The 21,322-nt window shown below is 38.9% G+C and overlaps 1 protein-coding gene across 3 annotated transcripts in view; it reads right to left on the minus strand.

The window, feature by feature from the left end:
- Positions 1 to 21,322, minus strand: part of LOC128705896 (transmembrane channel-like protein 7) — a 738,019-nt gene that overhangs the window by 371,272 nt on the left and 345,425 nt on the right. For all 3 annotated transcript variants that reach the window (XM_070091935.1, XM_070091932.1, XM_070091933.1), the window contains one exon: positions 1,843 to 2,006. In XM_070091935.1, coding sequence (XP_069948036.1) covers positions 1,843 to 2,006 — 164 coding nt within the window. The remainder of the gene's footprint in view (positions 1 to 1,842; positions 2,007 to 21,322) is intronic.

Below are 21,322 nucleotides of genomic sequence, written 5' to 3' on the forward strand. Positions count from 1 at the left end.
AACTTGAGCCTCACTATCCTCATAAAAACTCTTCACTGCTTTCAGTAACCTACCTCCTACACCTGCAACATCTGCCACATTGCTCCCCTATCCACCCTGTCATACACCTTTTCCAAATCCATAAATGCCACAAAAACCTCTTTAGCCTTATCTAAATACTGTTCACTTATATGTTTCACTGTAAACACCTGGTCCACACCCCCCCTACCTTTCCTAAAGCCTCCTTGCTCATCTGCTATCCTATTCTCTGTCTTACTCCTAATTCTTTCAATAATAACGCTACCATACACTTTACTAGGTATACTCAACAGACTTATCCCCCTATAATTTTTGCACTCTCTTTTGTCCCCTTTGCCTTTATACAAAGGAACTATGCATGCTCTCTGCCAATCCCTAGGTACCTTACCCTCTTCCATACATTTATTAAATAATTGCACCAACCACTCCAAAACTACATCCCCACCTGCTTTTAACATTTCTATCTTTATCCCATCAATCCCGGCTGCCTTACCCCCTTTCATTTTACCTACTGCCTCACGAACTTCCCCCACACTCACAACTGGCTCTTCCTCACTCCTACAAGATGTTATTCCTTCTTGTCCTATACACGAAATCACAGCTTCCCTATCTTCATCAACATTTAACAATTCCTCAAAATATTCCCTCCATCTTCCCAATACCTCTAACTCTCCATTTAATAACTCTCCTCTCCTATTTTTAACTGACAAATCCATTTGTTCTCCAGGCTTCCTTAACTTGTTAATCTCACTCCAAAACTTTTTCTTATTTTCAACAAAATTTGTTGATAACATCTCACCCACTCTCTCACGTACAAGCTTCTTAATGTACACCAAAAATGAAACAAATTGGACGATAAATAAAGGAGTTCACTTCTTAACCATTAGCTGCCCCTTAGCAGTATATTTTCGTATGGTATTTATTGTTTTATTCTTGTTTTTTGGTCTCATTTGATAGAATGGAAGATATATTACAGAAACAGATATGATTTTCATTGGTTTCATGATGACAAGTGCCTTGAAATTGAGCTCAAACTGCCGAAATGTTCGATTCTTTGCCGACGTTCAAGAGTAAACAAATGATGTCACTGACCAATACATGTCCGACTGGCCAGTCTAATACGCAATCATGAATGGGTTGACATTATTTATACAATTATTACAATAATGCAGTAGTCTGCATAACAGTAAACCAATTTTTTGTGTGAATAAAAATTAAAAAATGGAAAGCAAGAATAATATAAGAGGGGCCTGGAGCCATGGCTAATGAACAGAGAAAATGTTATTTTAGTGCCAGGAATGTCTGCACTGTTTATTCTGGACCTTATTTAGAAACTGGCATATTTAGAAATTTGTGTGAAATTGACCAAATTGCCAATTTCTGGCCACTTTATTGGGTAGTTGAAACAGCTGAATGGGCAGTTTCTTGTACACAGTTGACAGAATAGAAGTAAATAAGTAAGTTTATTCAGGTATATACAAATACAGTTCCAAGAACCCTTGCAAGATCTGTTCTTGCAAGAGCTGCACTGAGGTGAAGGTTCATTGCAACATTTGTAAAAACCTAGCTGAATTTAAACAGCACTACAGAAGGAATACTAGAAAAATAGCTATGAGTTTGTTAGACTCAAACATTAGTGACAACGAATCAATACACTAAATTCAAACACTGTATTTTGTAGTTGCTGTAAAATATTTTTTTTTAATTGAAAAAATAATCAGTCTAACCTGCCCTGAAATGAAGATCTTCTAACCAAAATATAATACTTTGTACTGTCAAACAAAATAATATTACAGATTATTCATATAATCTGTGTACTCATACCTGGGTCCAAAATTTTCTCCTAGATAATTTAAAGGCTGCTAGACCACGAGTTCGGAGTGTTGGAGCTGACTGAAGTTGACGTTTAAGTTTTCTTTTCTCTTCCATGGGAACAGCATGAGCTCGAATTTGTTGAAGTTTCTCCCAGGTCTCCTCCTCATCTACTCCTACAGTAAATGTCAGGTTGTTATACATGTACAGTATTAACATAGTTTCATTAAAAGTCTTATTTAAACTTTTCAAACTCATATTAATAGCACAGTATAATTAAAACAGCTTGACTGAACTAAGGCAATTTCTGATAAGTTTTATAATACCAATCACTTATAGACACACATACCAAACAAATAAATTCCCTCACTACAAAGCTGTCAGATGCTACACAAGATTGGAAGTTAAACATGGAATCCCAGTGGAATGCATGCTTCCAGTATCAAAGGGATATGATTGAACAAGACAAGCTACTAGACTCTGTCATTTTAACCAGCTCTACCTTACCACCACATACAAACAATGAGAATTGCACCATCAATGCACTCCAACTAATAAAAGATGAGATAAAAGTTAACATTAAAACCAGTGATATCAAGGAGGCCCGACTGCTGGACAAGCCAGGTCAACAACAAAGTGTTAGGTTAAAATTCAATTCCATTAATGTAAAAAATTATCTAGTAAGTTCCTCCATCAAGAAAAGGAGTAATGTGTATGTAAATGAGTGCCTAACTAAAAAACGTCAGAACCTATTATACAGACTTCGAAAACTTAAGCATGATAATGCATCAATAAAACAGTGCTTTACTCGTGATGGCATTATCATGGTAAAATTATCAGACACGGGTCATAGGTTTGAAATCACAAATGATCAAGAACTAGCATGTTTCCTCTCATTCACTGGTTTGACTGAACCTTGTAAAGCCATATCTCAACACCTTATCAACCATGTTCAGTGCAGTAGTATAGTAAAATTTACCCATATTTTAATCCATATTTTCAGGCTTGTTAGTGAATAATGGTAATTAATTCCCAGCTACCTAAGACACCTAAGGTGCTATTTTAGGTGCCAATCCAGGTACATACTTAAGTGTTTTATTCTCTGTTTTATTTTATACTCGATACCATTACTTTTAACTTAGAAATAATCAAGGTGCTAAAGTGTTTTATTTTAATATTCAGTAGCTCCATTATTTTTAGATTTAAAATAATTATCTTAGTTCATAAGTTCATAACTGTTAGTGGTTTAACATCATTTGCTTTTGTCTTTTTGTTTTTTAATAATTGTAACCGCTATTTCTCTACGTACCCCTTATGAATGCAATTATCGATCCTGATATCAACCTCTTATTGAACTGCACACATAATCCAAACAGTAATTGCCATTACTACACTGCTAGTCAGGCTAATACCCTTCTCAGTGTCAGCAAGAACATTACAGTCTTCAACTACAATGTTAGATCATGGAGTAAATGCTATGATGACCTTATTGCACTACTTAAGTCTCTAAATGCTACTATAACTTTCATTATACTTACTGAAACCTGGCTCAGACAAGATCTGACAGACATATTTACCATACCTGGTTACACAGCCATACATAACTCTAGGCCCGACCAATCAGGAGGAGGCACTGCCATCTATTACTCTGATGAACTAGAATGTATGAAATCAACTAATGTACGGGACGAAAACGGTGAATATATAATAACTAAATTCACATCAAGAACACTTAAGAAACCTATAAGAGCTGGCACAGCCTACAGACTACCACACTCAAATACTTACACTTTTAGCAGTAACCTTAGAAACATGATAATTGAGTCAGAGTTGAATAAACAACATCTGATACTAGCAGGATACTTCAACATCAACCTTATCCAAGCAACTGACACTCCAGTAGACGATTTCACAAATGCAATGAACAACAGCTTGTTGCTACCCACTATAACAAAGCCAACAAGACTCTCTGAGACAAGTGCCTCGTTACTTGACCATATCTGAACCAACACGATATCCCCACTACAAGCAGGTATAATCACAGATAACACCACAGACCACTATCCTACCTTTCTCATAACCAACTTATCTAAACTGCTTCAAGAAACAAGAAAGATCTCATTTCGCCTGCATGATGAGGCATCGATAAACAACCTAAAACTAGCTCTAGATGCCATTGATTGGAAGAGGGAGCTAGATGACAATAATAATATCGATAACGATATCAAAATTTTTTTACATAAAATCCTAAACCTCTATAACAAACATTGCCCAATCAAAACAAAACAGATCTCAGAAAAGAGGCTAAACAGCCCATGGCTAACAAAAAGTATCTTCAAATCTATTAATAAAAAACAACAAATTGAAAAACAGTTCAGATAAGGCTTAATTACTAAAGAATTTACTACAAGATACATATCAATACTCACAAAACTAATACATAAATCAAAGCAAATGTATTATGCAAATAGATTTTGTGAAATGAAAGGTGACATGAATAGTACCTGGCAAACCCTCTCCAAAACTTTGGGCTCAAGGAAACCGACTGGAAATAGAGAGAGAGACTTAACTAAACCAGATGAGCCTCACATGCAACCTATAGACACGGCCGACAAATTTAATGTAGGATCAAAGCTAGTGAGTCAAATTCCTAGCTCAAATACCCATCCGAGCGAGTACCTCACTGGCAACTATCCAAATACTCTATTTCTAGTTCCAACTAATCCCACTGAAGTCTCACTCATCATTAAATCATTAAAGAACAAATCAGGTGATCTAGATAACTTGCCGCCATTCATATATAAAAAAGCTGCGCCAGAACTGTCGCCCATTATTGCAACAATGTTTAACAAATCTATAGCATCCTCAACCTTCCCATCTATCCTCAAGATAGCAAGGGTCATCCCAATTCACAAAGGTGGAGATCCAACTGATTTGAACAATTACAGACCCATATCAAACTTGCCCTTACTCTCCAAGATATTTGAAAAAATAATACACAAGCGACTTTACTCCTACCTTACATCCAGCAACATATTTAACCCATGCCAGTTTGGATTTAGACCAAAAAAAGGTATGAATGACGCTATTATACAAATGCTTGACTTAATATACACAGCTCTTGATAAAAATGAATATCCTCTGGGGCTCTTTATCGACCTAAGAAAAGTGTTTGACACAGTAGAACACAATCTCTTGTACCTCAAACTGAATCATTACGGCATAAGAGGACAATCTCTTGACTACCTAAAATCCTATCTTAACGACAGACACCAGTATGTACATACAAATGGAGTCAACTCCGCTATCCAACCTGCAGCTGTAGGAGTACCCCAGGCCTGCTCCTCTTTCTCATCTACATCAATGACCTCCCCAGTGCATCCCAACTCCTTATACCAGTTCTATTCGCAGATGACACTACATATGTCTACTCCCATTCAGACCCAGCTGTACTTGGAAACACTGTAAACAATGAACTGCTAAAGATATACACTTGGATGATGACCAACAAACTCACTCTCAACATAGATAAAACATACTTCATGCTGTTTGGCAACAGAGCCTCAAATATTCAACTCAACACACTGTTAAATGGTTCCTCTATATCAAGACACACAGAGGGCAAATTTCTAGGTCTTCTCCTTGACTGTAATCTTAAATTTAAGTCCCGTACCCATCATATAGCCAAGAAAATTTCCAAATCAGTAGGAATCCTTTCCAAGATATGATACTATGTACCACAAACGACTCTCCTTACCCTGTACCACTCTCTAATATATCCTTACCTCACCTTTGGTATTTGTGCCTGGAGTTCAACCACTGCCAACCACCTTAGACCCTTAATATTATTATTTTTTTATTATCACACTGGCCGATTCCCACCAAGGCAGGGTGGCCCGAAAAAGAAAAACTTTCACCATCATTCACTCCATCACTGTCTTGCCAGAAGGGTGCTTTACACTACAGTTTTTAAACTGCAACATTAACACCCCTCCTTAATAATCCAACAAAATGCTGCTGTGCAGGTGATAACCACCTCCTGTGCTAGACAGCACACCCCACCACTTTTCAAAAGACTCAACTTGCTAAATATACAAGACATACACTCATATTATTCTCCCCACTACAAATACAGAACTTTAAACTCCACTGTAAACCCTCCCCTAAAACTACTCCTTGACAGTTACAACAGAATGTGCAGCCACAATACAAGGCATAAGGCCCTTTTCAACATCCCTGAAGTCAGACTCTCACTATGCAAGAATGCTATGCACATAAAAGTCCTGAAGATCTGGAACTCGCTACAGGAACAAGCCAAGGATCCCTAGACAGCTTATAAATTTAGAACTTTGCTAAAAAATGATCTTATCTCACAATATTAACCAAATCAACCAAACATCTGCTAATTAGTTTCATCATGTGACCTCTAGGCTTTTAATTCTGCCAACCCATAAAAATCATTTTGTTTCTCAATATTAACCAAACCTGCCAAAACATCTGCTAATTAGTCTTATCATGTGTCCTGGCTTTTAATTCTGCCATTCCATAAAATATTACTACCTGCACCATTACTTGTAAGTTAGATTTTGTACTAAGTTTACATAAGATTTATTAAGTTCAAATAAGATTGTAAAACAGCTAACCACTATTCCATGTTTAGTTTAAGTATAATTACTATGTACTATTATCTTAAATAGTTTTAATTAGTTATTATGTATTAGGATTAGTTTGCCCAAAATGCCTCGGCATGATAGTGGTATCTTTGTACTTAGCAAATCAAAATTGTAATTACACATTGTAACCTTTACATAGAAATAACTTTATTTTCTTTTATTTTTATTTATTTTAAAAGCAAAATTCATGTTACAGGAGAGCCCTGCTTTAGAGCTCTTTGCTTTACAGTGTTTCACTTATGCAGGGGTTTTCAAATACAGTGGACCCTAGCCTAACGAAATCATTGCATCATGTTAAATCTGCCTAGTGATATGTTTTAACGCAAAAATTTTGCCTCGGGTAGCGCTAAAAAACTCGCTCAACGCGATTTGTTTGAGACGCGTCCACGTGCGACCTGAGCCCACCTCACTTGTTCCGTGGGTGCCAGTGTTTACAAGCCAGCCACCGCGGTCGCTTCCAAGCATACAATCGGAACATTTCATATTATCACAGCCTTTTTAGTGATTGCACCTGCAAAATAAGTCACCATGGGCCCCAAGAAAGCTTCTAGTGCCAACCCTACAGGAAAAAGGGTGAGAATTACTATGGATATGAAGAAAGAGATCATTGCTAAATATGAAAGTGGAGTGCGTGTCTCCGAGCTGGCCAAGTTGTACACAAAACCCCAATCAACCATCGCTACTATTGTGGCCAAGAAAATGGCAATCAAGGAAGCTGTTCTTGCAAAAGGTGCAACTTTGTTTTCGAAGCAGAGATCGCAAGTGATAGAAGATGTTGAGAGACTGTTATTGGTGTGGATAAACGAAAAACAGGTATCAGGAGATAGCATCTCTCAAGCGATCATATGTGAAAAGGCTAGGAAGTTGCATGAGAATTTAATTAGAAAAATGCCTGCAACTAGTGGTGATGTGAGTGAATTTAAGGCCAGAAAAGGTTGGTTTGAGAGATTTAAGAATCGTAGTGGCATACATAGTGTGATAAGGCATGGTGAGGCTGCCAGTTCGGACCACAAAGCGGCTAAAATATATGTGCAGGAATTCAAGGAGTACATAGACAGTGAAAGACTGAAACCTCAACAAGTGTTTAATTGTGACGAAACAAGCCTGTTTTGGAAGAAAATGCCAGGAAGGACCTACATTACTCAGGAGGAAAAGGCACTCCCAGGACATAAACCTATGAAAGACAGGCTTACTCTGATGATGTGTGCTAATGCTAGTAGTGATTGCAAAGTGAAGCCTTTATTGGTGTATCACTCTGAAACTCCCAGAGTGTTCAGGAAAAAAATTGTCCTCAAGGCTAATTTGTGTGTGCTGTGGAGGGCAAACAGTAAGGCATGGGTCACTAGGGACTTTTTCTATGACTGGTTACACCATGCATTTGCCCCCACTGTGAAAAATTACCTAACTGAAAAGAAATTAGACCTTAAGTGCCTCCTGGTATTAGACAATGCTCCTGGTCATCCTTCAGACGTGGCAGAGCGACTTTCAGCGGAAATGAGCTTCATTAAGGTCAAGTTTTGCCTCCTAATACCACTCCTCTCCTGCAGCCCATGGACCAGCAGGTCATTTCCAACTTCAAGAAACTGTACACAAAAGCTATGTTTGAAAGGTGCTTTGTAGTGACCTCAGAAACTCAATTGACTCTAAGAGAGTTTTGGAGAGATCACTTAAGCATCCTCAATTGTGTAAACATTATAGGTAAGGCTTAGGAGGAAGTGACTAAGAGGACCTTGAACTCTGCTTGGAAGAAACTGTGTCCAGAATGTGTAAACAAAAGGGATTTTGAAGAGTTTGAGGCTAACCCTGGGAATTCTATGCCAGTTCAGGAATCCACTGTGGCATTGGGGAAGTCCTTGGGGTTGGAGGTTAGTGGGGAGGATGTGGAAGAGTTGGTGGAGGAGGACAATGATGAACTAACCACTGATGAGCTGCTGGATCATCTTCAACAGCAAGAGGCCAGACCTGAGGAAACTGCTCCGGAGGAGGGGATAGAGAAATTGAAGAAGTTGTCTACTTCAAAGATTAAGGAAATGTGTGCAATGTGAATTAAAGTGCAAACCTTTTTTGATGAAAATCACCCTCACACAGCTATTGCAAGCTGTGCTGGTGACTATTACACTAACAATGTTGTGAAACACTTTAGGAATGTCATAAAGGAACGGGAGGTACAGGCCTCTATGGACAGATATGTTGTGCGACAGAGGTCCAGTGACTCTCAACCTGGTCCTAGTGGCATTAAAAGAAGAAGGGCAGTAACCCCGGAAAAGGACTTGCCACCTCAAGTCTTAATGGAAGGGGATTCCCCTTCTAAACATTAACACCATCCAGTCTCCCCTCCTCCCATCCCATCAATCATCACCAGATCTTCAATAAAGGTAAATGTCATGTAACTGTGCATGTCTTCTTCAGTTTGTGTGTATTAAAATTAATATTTCATGTGGTAAAAATTTTTTTGGGTTCATACTTTGGGGTGTCAGGAACGGATTAATTTGATTTCCATTGTTTCTTATCGGGAAAATTAATTCGGCTAACGATAATTTCGCCTAACGTTGAGCTCTCAGGAACGGATTAATAGCATTAGGCGAGGGTCCACTGTATACCCATTCTTCATTTACTCAGATTTTGTACCATAAATATATTCACCATTCACTATAAGTTAAGGACCAAAAATATTTTAAGGCAAGTAATGTGTGTACTGCACATGCATTTTTTAAGCCTACCTCTTTTTCTCATTTAATATATGATAGTGTAAACACGTTATCAGGCTTTTAACCCGTAAACGGTCCAAACTTATATATACTTTCACTACCCAAGCGCCCCGAATATTTAAAAAAAAAAAAAAAAAAAAAAAAAAAAAATTAATGAAAATAAAGAGCACATTTTTCTAAGTGTTTTTTTTTTTTTTCAACAAGTCGGCCAACTCCCACCGAGGCAGGGTGACCCAAAAAGAAAGAAAATCCCCAAAAAGAAAATACTTTCATCATCATTCAACACTTTCACCTCACTCGCACATAATCACTGTTTTTGCAGAGGTGCTCAGAACACAACAGTTTAGAAGCATATACATATAAAAAATACACAACATATCCCTCCAAACTGCCAATATCCCAAACCTCTCCTTTAAAGTGCAGGCATTGTACTTCCCATTTCCAGGACTCAAGTCCGGCTATATAAAATACCCGGTTTCCTTGAATCACACTCCAACAGCTCGTCAGATCCCAAATACCATTTGTCTCCATTCACTCCTATCTAACACGCTTACGCACGCTTGCTGGAAGTCCAAACTCCTCGCCCACAACACCTCCTTTACCCCCCTCCCTCCAACCTTTTCGAGGACGACCCCTACCCCGCCTTCCTTCCCCTACAAATTTATATGCTCTCCATGTCATTCTACTTTGATCCATTCTCTCTAAATGACCAAACCACTTCAACAAACCCTCTTCAGCCCTCTGACTAATACTTTTATTAACTCCACACCTTCTCCTAATTTCCACACTTCGAATTTTCTGCATAATATTTACACCACACATTGCCCTTAGAAAGGACATCTCCACTGCCTCCAACCACCTCCTTGCTGCAGCATTTACAACCCAAGCCTCACACCCATATAAGAGTGTTGGTACTACTATACTTTCATACATTCCCTTCTTCACCTCCATAGATAACATTTTTTGCCTCCACATATACCTCAATGCACCACTCACCTTTTTCCTTCATCAATTCTATGATTAACCTCATCCTTCGTAAATCCATCCGCTGACACGTCAACTCCCAAATAGTATCTGAAAACATTCACTTCTTCCATACTCCTCCTCCCCAATTTGATATCCAATTTTTCTTTATCTAAATCATTTGATACTCTCATCACCTTACTCTTTTCTATGTTCACCTTCAAGTTTCTACCTTTACACACATTCCCAAATTCATCCACTAACCTTTGCAATTTTTCTTTAGAATCTCCCATAAGGACAGTATCATCAGCAAAAAGTAACTGTGTCACTTCCCATTTTGTATTTAATTCCCCATAATTTAATCCCACCCCTCTCCCTAACACCCTAGCATTTACTTCTCTTAAAACCCCATCTATAAATATATTAAACAACCATGGATTAAAATAAAAAAATTAAGGTCAGTACTTACTGAGATATGATGCTGCAAAGTTGGCACTTAATGCTCACCTGGCGGCAACATAGTGTCCTGCCGCTTGCAAAAGTGTTGCCGACATACCATTTTTTCTCATTTTTGTATTATTTTATATAATTTTTTTTTTTTTTTTTTTTATTATCACACCGGCCGATTCCCACCAAGGCAGGGTGGCCCGAAAAAGAAAAACTTTCACCATCATTCACTCCATCACTGTCTTGCCAGAAGGGTGCTTTACACTACAGTTTTTAAACTGCAACATTAACACCCCTCCTTCAGAGTGCAGGCACTGTACTTCCCATCTCCAGGACTCAAGTCCGGCCTGCCGGTTTCCCTGAATCCCTTCATAAATGTTACTTTGCTCACACTCCAACAGCACGTCAAGTATTAAAAACCATTTGTCTCCATTCACTCCTATCAAACACGCTCACGCATGCCTGCTGGAAGTCCAAGCCCCTCGCACACAAAACCTCCTTTACCCCCTCCCTCCAACCCTTCCTAGGCCGACCCCTACCCCGCCTTCCTTCCACTACAGACTGATACACTCTTGAAGTCATTCTGTTTCGCTCCATTCTCTCTACATGTCCGAACCACCTCAACAACCCTTCCTCAGCCCTCTGGACAACAGTTTTGGTAATCCCGCACCTCCTCCTAACTTCCAAACTACGAATTCTCTGCATTATATTCACACCACACATTGCCCTCAGACATGACATCTCCACTGCCTCCAGCCTTCTCCTCGCTGCACATTCATCACCCACACTTCACACCCATATAAGAGCGTTGGTAAAACTATACTCTCATACATTCCCCTCTTTGCCTCCAAGGACAAAGTTCTTTGTCTCCACAGACTCCTAAGTGCACCACTCACTCTTTTTCCCTCATCAATTCTATGATTCACCTCATCTTTCATAGACCCATCCGCTGACACGTCCACTCCCAAATATCTGAATATGTTCACCTCCTCCATACTCTCTCCCTCCAATCTGATATTCAATCTTTCATCACCTAATCTTTTTGTTATCCTCATAACCTTACTCTTTCCTGTATTCACCTTTAATTTTCTTCTTTTGCACACCCTACCAAATTCATCCACCAATCTCTGCAACTTCTCTTCAGAATCTCCCAAGAGCACAGTGTCATCAGCAAAGAGCAGCTGTGACAACTCCCACTTTGTGTGTGATTCTTTATCTTTTAACTCCACGCCTCTTGCCAAGACCCTCGCATTTACTTCTCTTACAACCCCATCTATAAATATATTAAACAACCACGGTGACATCACACATCCTTGTCTAAGGCCTACTTTTACTGGGAAAAAATTTCCCTCTTTCCTACATACTCTAATTTTTATGTTCTGATAATTACAATTTATTGTAGCTCTTGCCATTTCATAACCAATCTTTGATCTGACACTAATATTAGGTACCGAAATTGTACTCAAATTGTCACAAACACATTGACAGGTGGACATTTACACCTGCCTTGGTCATTTACTATTGTCTAGGAATATATACAAAGTATTTATAGGTCCCAGCAATGTTTTAAATACACGGGAGTATAGAAGAAGAAGAAGGAAGAAGGAAGAAGGAAGGAGGAAGGAGGAGGAGGAATAAGGAAGAAGGAAGACATTCCCTTGAAGCAATGTGCAAGACAAGTGTTCAGTGACAAGCATCCGGGAGGGCAGTGATAAGATCAGATATGAGATGACATTTGATGGGCTCCAACTAGAGTGCAGAGATAAGATGAGATAGTGCAGAGATAAGAGGAGATAAGCTATGACATTTGATGGGCGCCAGCGAGGGTGCAGAGATAAGGGATGACATTTGATGAGCTCGTATCTCTGATTATCTGTCTCTCTGTCTTATTTCTCTGTTTGCTTGTCTCTCTGTCTGTCTCAGAGCCACTCTGAACCAACAGGTATTCTTATGCATTATATCTACAATCACAGTATAGCACTTCGGATTTTTTAGGTTATCCTAGGTAATTTACACTATGTATAATTGTATTTGTGTGTACCTGTGAGACACAGACAGATAGACAGAGACAGATAGACAGAGACAGACAGACACAGATAGACAGAGAAAGACAGAGATAGACAGACCCTAAACTTGGGGTTAACATGACTTTCCTCTTAAAAGGGGAGTGTTAATATGACATTACATCAGTTAATCCTTGGTGTTTGCCCCACTGTTTGCTCCAGCTGGCGCTCAATATAACTGGCGCTCCCAGAAGGTACTAAGTGGTCCCAGATTTTTTTTAACCCTTAAACAGCCCAAAGAGATTGACGTTCAATTTCGTAGTGCTACAAATGTAGATCTACTTTTTTTTACATATTTTCAAATATAACAAAAAAAAATGTAGATAAAATTTTTTTTACACATTTTCAAATGTAAAACAAAAAAGAAGATCTACATTTTTTTTACATACTTTCACATGTTGAAAAAACGTATATACACGTTTGGACCATTTAAGGGTTAATATGGTGCACACCGAGTGTTAAGACCCATTCTTTGCTGACCAGGCATCTCAGGCCAATCGTGCCAAATTTGGAGGCAGGAAAAATAAAACGTATACAGTGGACCCCCACCTTACAAACGCATTGCGTTACATTAAATCCTCCATACGAAGCATTTGAACGCAAAAATTTTGTCTCGCCTCACGATAAAAAACTCGCCTTACGCGATTCGTCCGGGACGCGTCCCACGTGTGACCAGCCAGTGCAGTCACATCTACGCATACAATCGGTATATTTCACATTATCCCAGTGTTTATAGTGCTTGTAACTGCAAAATAAGTCACCATGGACCCCAAAAAAGCTTCTAGTGTCATCCCTGTGGTAAAAAGGGCTCTGAGAATTAGTATGGAATTGAAAAAGAGATTAAGGAAATGTGTGCAAAGTGAGTTGAACTGCAAACCTTTACAGATGAAAATCACCCTGACACAGCTACTGCAAGCCATGTTGGCAACCTGTACAATGACAATTTTATGGCCCATTTTAGGAAAGTCTTAAAGGAACGGGAGGTACAGAACTCTATGGACAGATCTGTTGTGTGACAGAGGTCCAGTGACTCTCAAGCTGGTCCTAGTGGCATTAACCCTTTGAGGGTTTCGGCCGTACTAGTACGGCTTACAACCCAGGGTTTTTGACGTACTAGTACGCCTAAATTCTAGCGCCCTCAAATCTAGTGGGAGAAAGCTGATAGGCCTACATATGAAAGAATGGGTCTATGTGGTCAGTGTGCGCAGTATAAAAAAAATCCTGCAACACACAGTGCATAACGAGAAAAAAAAACTTTGACCGTGTTTTTGGAATAAAACAGTGACTTTGCACTGTATTTTTGTATGGTATTTATTGTTGTATTCTAGTTTTCTTGGTCTCATTTTATAGAATGGGAAACATATTACAGAAATTGAGATGATTTTGACTGGTTTTACAATGAAAAGTACCTTGAAATTGAGCTCAAAGTAGCAGAAATGTTCGATTTTTACCAAAGTTCAAAAGTAAACAAATCATGCCAAGCGTCCAATACACGTCAACTGATGAGTCTAATATTCTTTCACAAGTGCGCTGATACTATTTATACCATTTTTTACACTAATGCAGTAGTCTGCATAACAGTAAATCTTCTATTTTGTGTAAGAATAAAAATTGAAAGTAAAAAGCCAAAGAAATACAAGAGGAGCCTGGGGATGTGACTAACAAACAGAGAACTTGTTATTTTAGTGCCAGGAGTGTCTTTCTTGTTTATTCTGGACCCTATTCGGAAATTGGCATCTTTTGAAATTTGTGTGAAATTGGCAAAATTGCTAAATTCTGACCACTTTATTGGATAGTTGAAATTGGTAAATGAGTGGTTTCTTGTACTCATTCGATAGAAAAAATAGAGTTCTAGCGAAATAGTTATGATTTTTGTCGACTAGTACATTGGAATTGGCCAAAAATAGAGCTCAAAGTGGGCAAAATTGCTGATGCGTAAACATCATTGAGACCGCTAACTTCACAAGAGCATAATTCCTTAAGTTTTCCATCAAATTTAATACTTTTGGTATCATTATGATAGGGAAAAGATTTTCTATCTTTTCATAAGAAAAAATAATTTTTTTTTTTTGAAATTTGGCCGACCTTGAGAACAAGGGTTAAAAGAAGAAGGGAAGTAACCCCGGAAAAGGACTTGCTACCTCAAGTCCTAATGGAAGGGGATTCCCCTTCTAAGCAATAACTTTCACACTCTCCCCTCCTCCCATCCCATCAATCATGACCAGATCGTCAATAAAGGTAAGTGTCAAGTATTCTATTCTTAGTAGAGTAGTAATTGTGCAGGTCTTCTTCAGTTTGTGTGTATTAAATTTAATATTTCATGTGGTAAAATTTTTTTTTTCATATTTTGGGGTGTCAGGAACGGATTAATTTGATTTCCATTATTTCTTATATTGAAAATTAATTCGGCTAACGATAATTTCAGCTTACGCTGAGCTCTCAGGAACGGATTAATATCATAAGGTGGGGGTCCACTTTATTTACGTTTGGGGCACTAGCAGTAAGAACATATACAGTGAAACCTCGACTTACGAATTTAATCTGTTCCACGACCTCATTTGTATCCCTGCTTGTTTGTATGCTGAGTCAATTTTCCTCATTTCAATTAATTGAAATAGCATAAATCCATTCTAGCGGAATTCCTGCTCTTAGGAGGAATGACAAAATACTTCATTATAATGCTAATATCAACTCTACAGCTTATTTATATATCACAATTCATCTAATTTCATCATCACTCAAGGAATGCACAACAGGTGCATCATTGTCAGTGTTCAGCATTTCTTTGATGTCAGCTTCCTGTAACTCCATTAGCACACAGTCAAGATGAGTAAATAAAATTGTCAACGCGTATTGCTTTGGTAAGTTTATTCCGTTAGTGGGTTGGATCTGTGAAGGACCTGCCTAGTATGGGCCAACAGGCCTATTGCAGTGTTCCTCCTTTCTAATGTTATTATGTACCCACGACACCAATCATACCCATCCCCTCCCACTCATATATTTGTCCAATCTCTTTTTAAAGCTACCCAAGGTTCTATCGAAGCTAAAACCTTGGGTAGATTCAAATTTAGGTTGGATAAATACACGACTGAGAGGGGTTGGATGAGAGTGGGACATGCACATGCGTAAACAGAATTATCAAAGCTTATTGCTTGGGTAGCATTGACAATTGAGTTGGGCAAATATTCTGTTAGTGGGAAGGATTTTGAAGGACCTGCCTAGTATGGGCCAAAAGGCCTGCTGCAATGTATTATAATTATTAGTATACAGTGGACCCGCACCTTACGATGGCATCGCTTTACGTTATATCCGCCATATGATACATTTTAACACAAAAATTTTGCCTCGTCTCACGCGATTCGTCCCAGTCCGGGACGCGTCCCACGTGTGGCCTCATCATGCCTCAGCTGCCCTGTGGGTGCCAGTGTTTACAAGCCAGCCAGTGCGGTTGCATCCTGCAAAATAAGTCACCATAGGACCCAAGAAAGCTTCTAGTGCCAACTGTGCGGTAAAAAAGGTGAAAATTACTATGGAAATGAAGAAAGAGATGATTGCTAAGTACGAAAGTGGAGTGCGTGTTTCGGAGATGGCCAGGTTGTATACCAAAACCCAATCAATCATCACTACTATCGTGGCCAACAAAACGGCATTCAAGGAAGCTGTTCTTGCAAAAGGTGCAACTTTGTTTTCGAAACAGAGATCACAAGTGATAGAAGATGCTGAGAGACTGTTATTGGTGTGGATAAACGAAAAACAGATAGCAGGAGATAGCATCTCTCAAGCAATCATATGTGAAAAGGCTAGGAAGTTGCATGACAATTTAATTAGAAAAATGCCAGCAACTAGTGGTGATGTGAGTGAATTTAAGGCCAGCAAAGGATGGTTTGAGAGATTTCAGAATCGTAGTGGCATACATAGTGTGATAAGGCATGGTGAGGCTGCCAGCTCGGACCAAAAAGTGGCTGAAAAACATGTGAAGGAATTCAAGGAGTACATAGACAGTGAAGGACTGAAACCTGAACAAGTGTTTAATTCTGATGAAACAGGCCTGCTTTGGAAGAAAATGCCAAACAGGAAGGGTGATGGACTGATTACATCGTCATCAGGACCTACATTACTCAGGAGGAAAAGGCACTCCCAGGACAAAAGCCTATGAAAGACAGGCTTACTCTCTTGATGTGTGCCAATGCTAGTTATGATTGCAAAGTGAAGCCTTTATTGGTGTATCACTCTGAAACTCCTAGAGTGTTCAGGCACAACAATGTCCTCAAGGCTAATTTGTGTGTGCTGTGGAGGGCAAACACTAAGGCATGGGTCACTATGAACTTTTTCTATGACTGTATGACTGATTACACCATGCATTTGCCCCCAATGTGAAAAATTACCTAATGGAAAATAAATTGGACCTTAAGTGCCTCCTGGCAATCCTGCAGACTTGGCAGAGCGACTTTCTGCGGACATGAGCTTCATTAAGGTCAAGTTTTTGCTTCCTAATACCACTCCTCTCCTGCAGCCCATGGACCAGCAGGTCATTTCAAACTTCAAAAAACTCTACACAAAAGCTGTTTCAAAAGTGCTTTGAAGTGACCTCAGACACTCGAATGGCTCTAAGAGAGTTTTGGAAAGATCACTTTAACATCCTCAATTGTGTAAACCTTATAGGTACGGCTTGGGAGGGAGTGACTGAGAGGACCTTGAACTCTGCTTGGAAGAAACTGTGGCCAGAATGTGTAGACAAAAGGGATTTTGAAGGATTTGAGGCTAATCCTGAGAAGCGTATGCCAGTTGTGGAATCAATTGTGGCATTGGGGAAGTCCTTGGGGTTGGAGGTTAGTGGGGAGGATGTGGAAGAGTTGGTGGAGGAGGACAGTGAAGAACTAACCACTGATGAGCTGCAAGATCATCTTCAACAGCAAGAGGCCAGACCTGAGGAAACTGCTTCAGAGGAGGGGAGAGAGAAATTGAAGTTGCCTACTTCAAAGATTAAGGAAATGTGTGCAAAGTGGCTTGAAGTGCAAACCTTTATGGATGAAAATCACCCTCACACAGCTATTGCAAGCCGTGCTGGTGACTATTACAATGACAATATTGTGAACCACTTTAGACAAATCATAAAGGAACAAGAGGTACAGGCCTCTATGGACAGATATGTTGTGCGACAGAAGTCCAGTGACTCTCAAGCTGGTCCTAGTGGCATTAAAAGGAGAAGGGAAGTAACCCCAGAAAAGGATGTGCTACCTAAAGTCCTAATGGAAGGGGATTCCCCTTCTAAACATTAACACCATCCACAGTCTCCCCTCCTCCCATCCCATCAATCATCACCAGATCTTCAATAAAGGTAAGTGTCAGTTTGTGTGTATTAAAATTAATATTTCATGTGGTAAATTTTTTTTTTTTTTTCATACTTTGTGGTGTCTTGCATCGATTAATTTGATTTCCATTATTTCTTATGGGGAAAATTAATTCACCTTACTATAATTTTGGCATACGATGAGCTCTCTGGAATAGATTAATATCATAAGGTGGGGGTCCACTGTATATGTATTATAATAATAATAATTATTATTATTAATTTAGGGAAGTGGAGCACAGATCCAATTCTCTTGATCAAGAACCCCTCACCAAGGAACCTCCCTTGAGGGGAAAGTTCGCATCCTGAAATTTTGTTCGTATCCAGAAGCAAAAAATCGACTGAATGACTGTTTGCATCCTAAAAAATTTGCATGGTGGGGCATTCGTAAGCTGAGGTTCCACTGCATGTACATTTTTACTGTTTACAGGTTAACCCTTTGAGGGTTTTCGTCGTACTAGTACGTTTTACGCGTAGGGGTTTTTGACGTACTAGTACTCATAAATTCTAGCGGCCTCAAATCTAGTGGGAGAAAGCTGGTAGGCCTTCATATGAAAGAATGGGTCTATGTGGTCAGTGTGCACAGTCTAAAAAAAATCCTGCAGCACACAGTGCATAATGAGAAAAAAAAAAACTTTGACCATATTTTTTTAATAAATCAGCGACTTTGCAGTGTATTTTCGTATGGTATTTATTGTTGTATTCTAGTTTTCTTGGTCTCATTTTATAGAATGGAAGACATATTACAGAAATTGAGATGATTTTGACTGGTTTTACAAAGAAAGGTGCCTTGAAATTGAGCTCAAAGTAGCAGAAATGTTCGATTTTTACCAAACTTCAAAAGTAAACAAATCGTGCCAAGCGTGCAATACACGTCAACTGGTGAGTCTAATATTCTTTCACAAGTGCACCAATAATATTTATACTATTTTTTACACTAATGCAGTAGTCTGCATAACAGTAAATCTTATATTTTTTGTGAAAATAAAAATTCAAAGTGGAAAGCAAAAGAATATAAGAGGGGACTTGAGACATGACTAATGACTAGAGGAAATGTCATTTTAGTGCCAGGAATGTCTTTCTTGTTTATTCTGGAACCTATTCCGAAATTGGCATCTTTTGAAATTTGTGTGAAATTGGCAAAATTGCTAAATTCTGACCACTGTACTGGATAGTTGAATTTCATAAATGAGTGGTTTCTTGCATCCATTCGATAGAAAAAATGGAGTTCTAGCGAAATATTCATGTTTTTTGTCGACTAGTACAGTGAAATTGGCCGAAAATGGGGCTCAAAGTGGGCAAAATCGCCGATGCGTAAACATCGCCGAGACCGCTAACTTTGCGAGAGCATAATTCCGTAAGTTTTCTATCAAATTTCAAACTTTTGGTGTCTTTATGATCGGGAAAAGATTCTCTATCTTTTCATAAGAGAAAATAATTTTTTTTTCTTTTTAAATTTGGCCGACCCTGAGAACGAGTTTCGGAGAGGGCCTGTCGACCCTCAAAGGGTTAAATGCATTTGAAAATGAAAAAAGGCTATATTTCACACTGCAGCAATTTTCACTTTTTCAGCAGTAGCCCAAAACCTAATCTGCTGTATAAACGGGGCTCGCCTGTATGAAATAACCTAAGACAAATGCCCGAACTTCTTTCTTTTTCCTCATTTCTCCTTCTCCAATGTTTTCTCACTCACTCACCACCTTGAGCTCACCTGCACCATACTTTAACAAAACTGAGATGAATACAGAATACCATACTGTATGTTTAAGTACTACATGCAAAAATAAAAAGTTTTGTTTTTCCTTTTAGGTCACCCTGCCTTAGTGGGAGACAGCCAAAATGTTAAAAAAAAATATGTAAGTACACTGTTGTACTATTCTTAGATACGGCATTAGTACTCTATGCCTTGATCTGCTAACATTTAGAGTGGTTTATCTTGGCAAACATAATCAAGCTCTAACTGAATAAAAATACAGCACCAAAATGCCTACACATATAACATGTGGTGGAAACTGGCTGTTTCATATTGTTATGGGGCTATAGGACCCAACATGTATTTATAAGTAACAGTTACTCTGGAATACCTAATTATATTGAATTGATGGAGACTTAGCTCTAAATGTCATAAGGGCAGATCACCCTTATGACTGAGAGGCAGCTGGGTCAAGCCTATTTTTCTCAATATAATAGGTTATACTATAGACACACAAACACACAATTTAAATAAGTAGTTTATAAAGTTGTAATTCTTTTTATAAAAGTAAAATTAAGGTGTGGTAGAAGTGTGGTAACCGGAGAATTGTGCTTGGCAACAGTCTTTTGTTGGTGTGGGAGGAGCTTAGCTTAGCTTAGCTAGTCTGTCTGTCTGTCTGTCTCTGTCTGTCTGTCTCTGTCTGTCTGTCTGTCTCTGTCTGTCTCTGTCTGTCTGTCTCTGTCTGTCTGTCTCTGTCTGTCTGTCTCTGTCTGTCTGTCTCTGTCTCTGTCTCTGTCTCTGTCTCTGTCTCTGTCTCTGTCTCTCTCTCTCTCTCTCTCTCTCTCTCTCTCTCTCTCTTGCTTGACTCCAAGCTGGCAGGACCTCTGGGTCCTTCTTCTATTTCTTTTGGGCATTATGTGTGCTCCAGGGGTGAGTTTTTATAACTTAAGTTGTGGTCACCATACTCAGGGTGACTAAAGTGTGTCAAAACGCTAGTTAGCCCAGAGATTAGTCATGAAGTGAGAAGGGCAAAGTTACTGAGATGCACCATGTGGGAGAACAGCTAAGGAGTGTGTAGATTTTTGTTTTGAATATGTGAGGCTGTAACTGTATATTCTGTACACATCTATTTAGAATACAGTTATATTTTTATAGTTGTAGTTTACATAACCTGTGAAGAGAGCTGGTGAAAGGATATCAGAGACACTCAGGATGATCAGCCATGATGTAAGTATTACCCCTAGACAGATAAGACCATTAAGTAAAAAGCTACCCCACACTAGAACATGAAGTGAGAACCTTACTGTCAAAGTAATAAGGGACATACCAACATAACATGGGGGTCTGTCTGGGAGAGTTATTTGACTGCTAAAATAACTCAAAACATTCTTTGAACTATATGTACTGGTATGGGGTAATAAAAGTTGCATGATTTACCAAGGTGGTGTCAGTGGAAGTGTTGTTTCATATTAGTTTACAGGTTGTTTTTCCCCTAAGGTGGGAGAAAGGTTGAGTAACACATTTTTGTTGTGGTTATGGTAAGTGCTATGTGCATAGTTTACATTCAATTTGTGTTATTTTATGTGCCTGTGGGA

Source organism: Cherax quadricarinatus, chromosome 3, assembly GCF_038502225.1.
Source record: "Cherax quadricarinatus isolate ZL_2023a chromosome 3, ASM3850222v1, whole genome shotgun sequence".
Classification (NCBI taxonomy): domain Eukaryota; kingdom Metazoa; phylum Arthropoda; class Malacostraca; order Decapoda; family Parastacidae; genus Cherax; species Cherax quadricarinatus.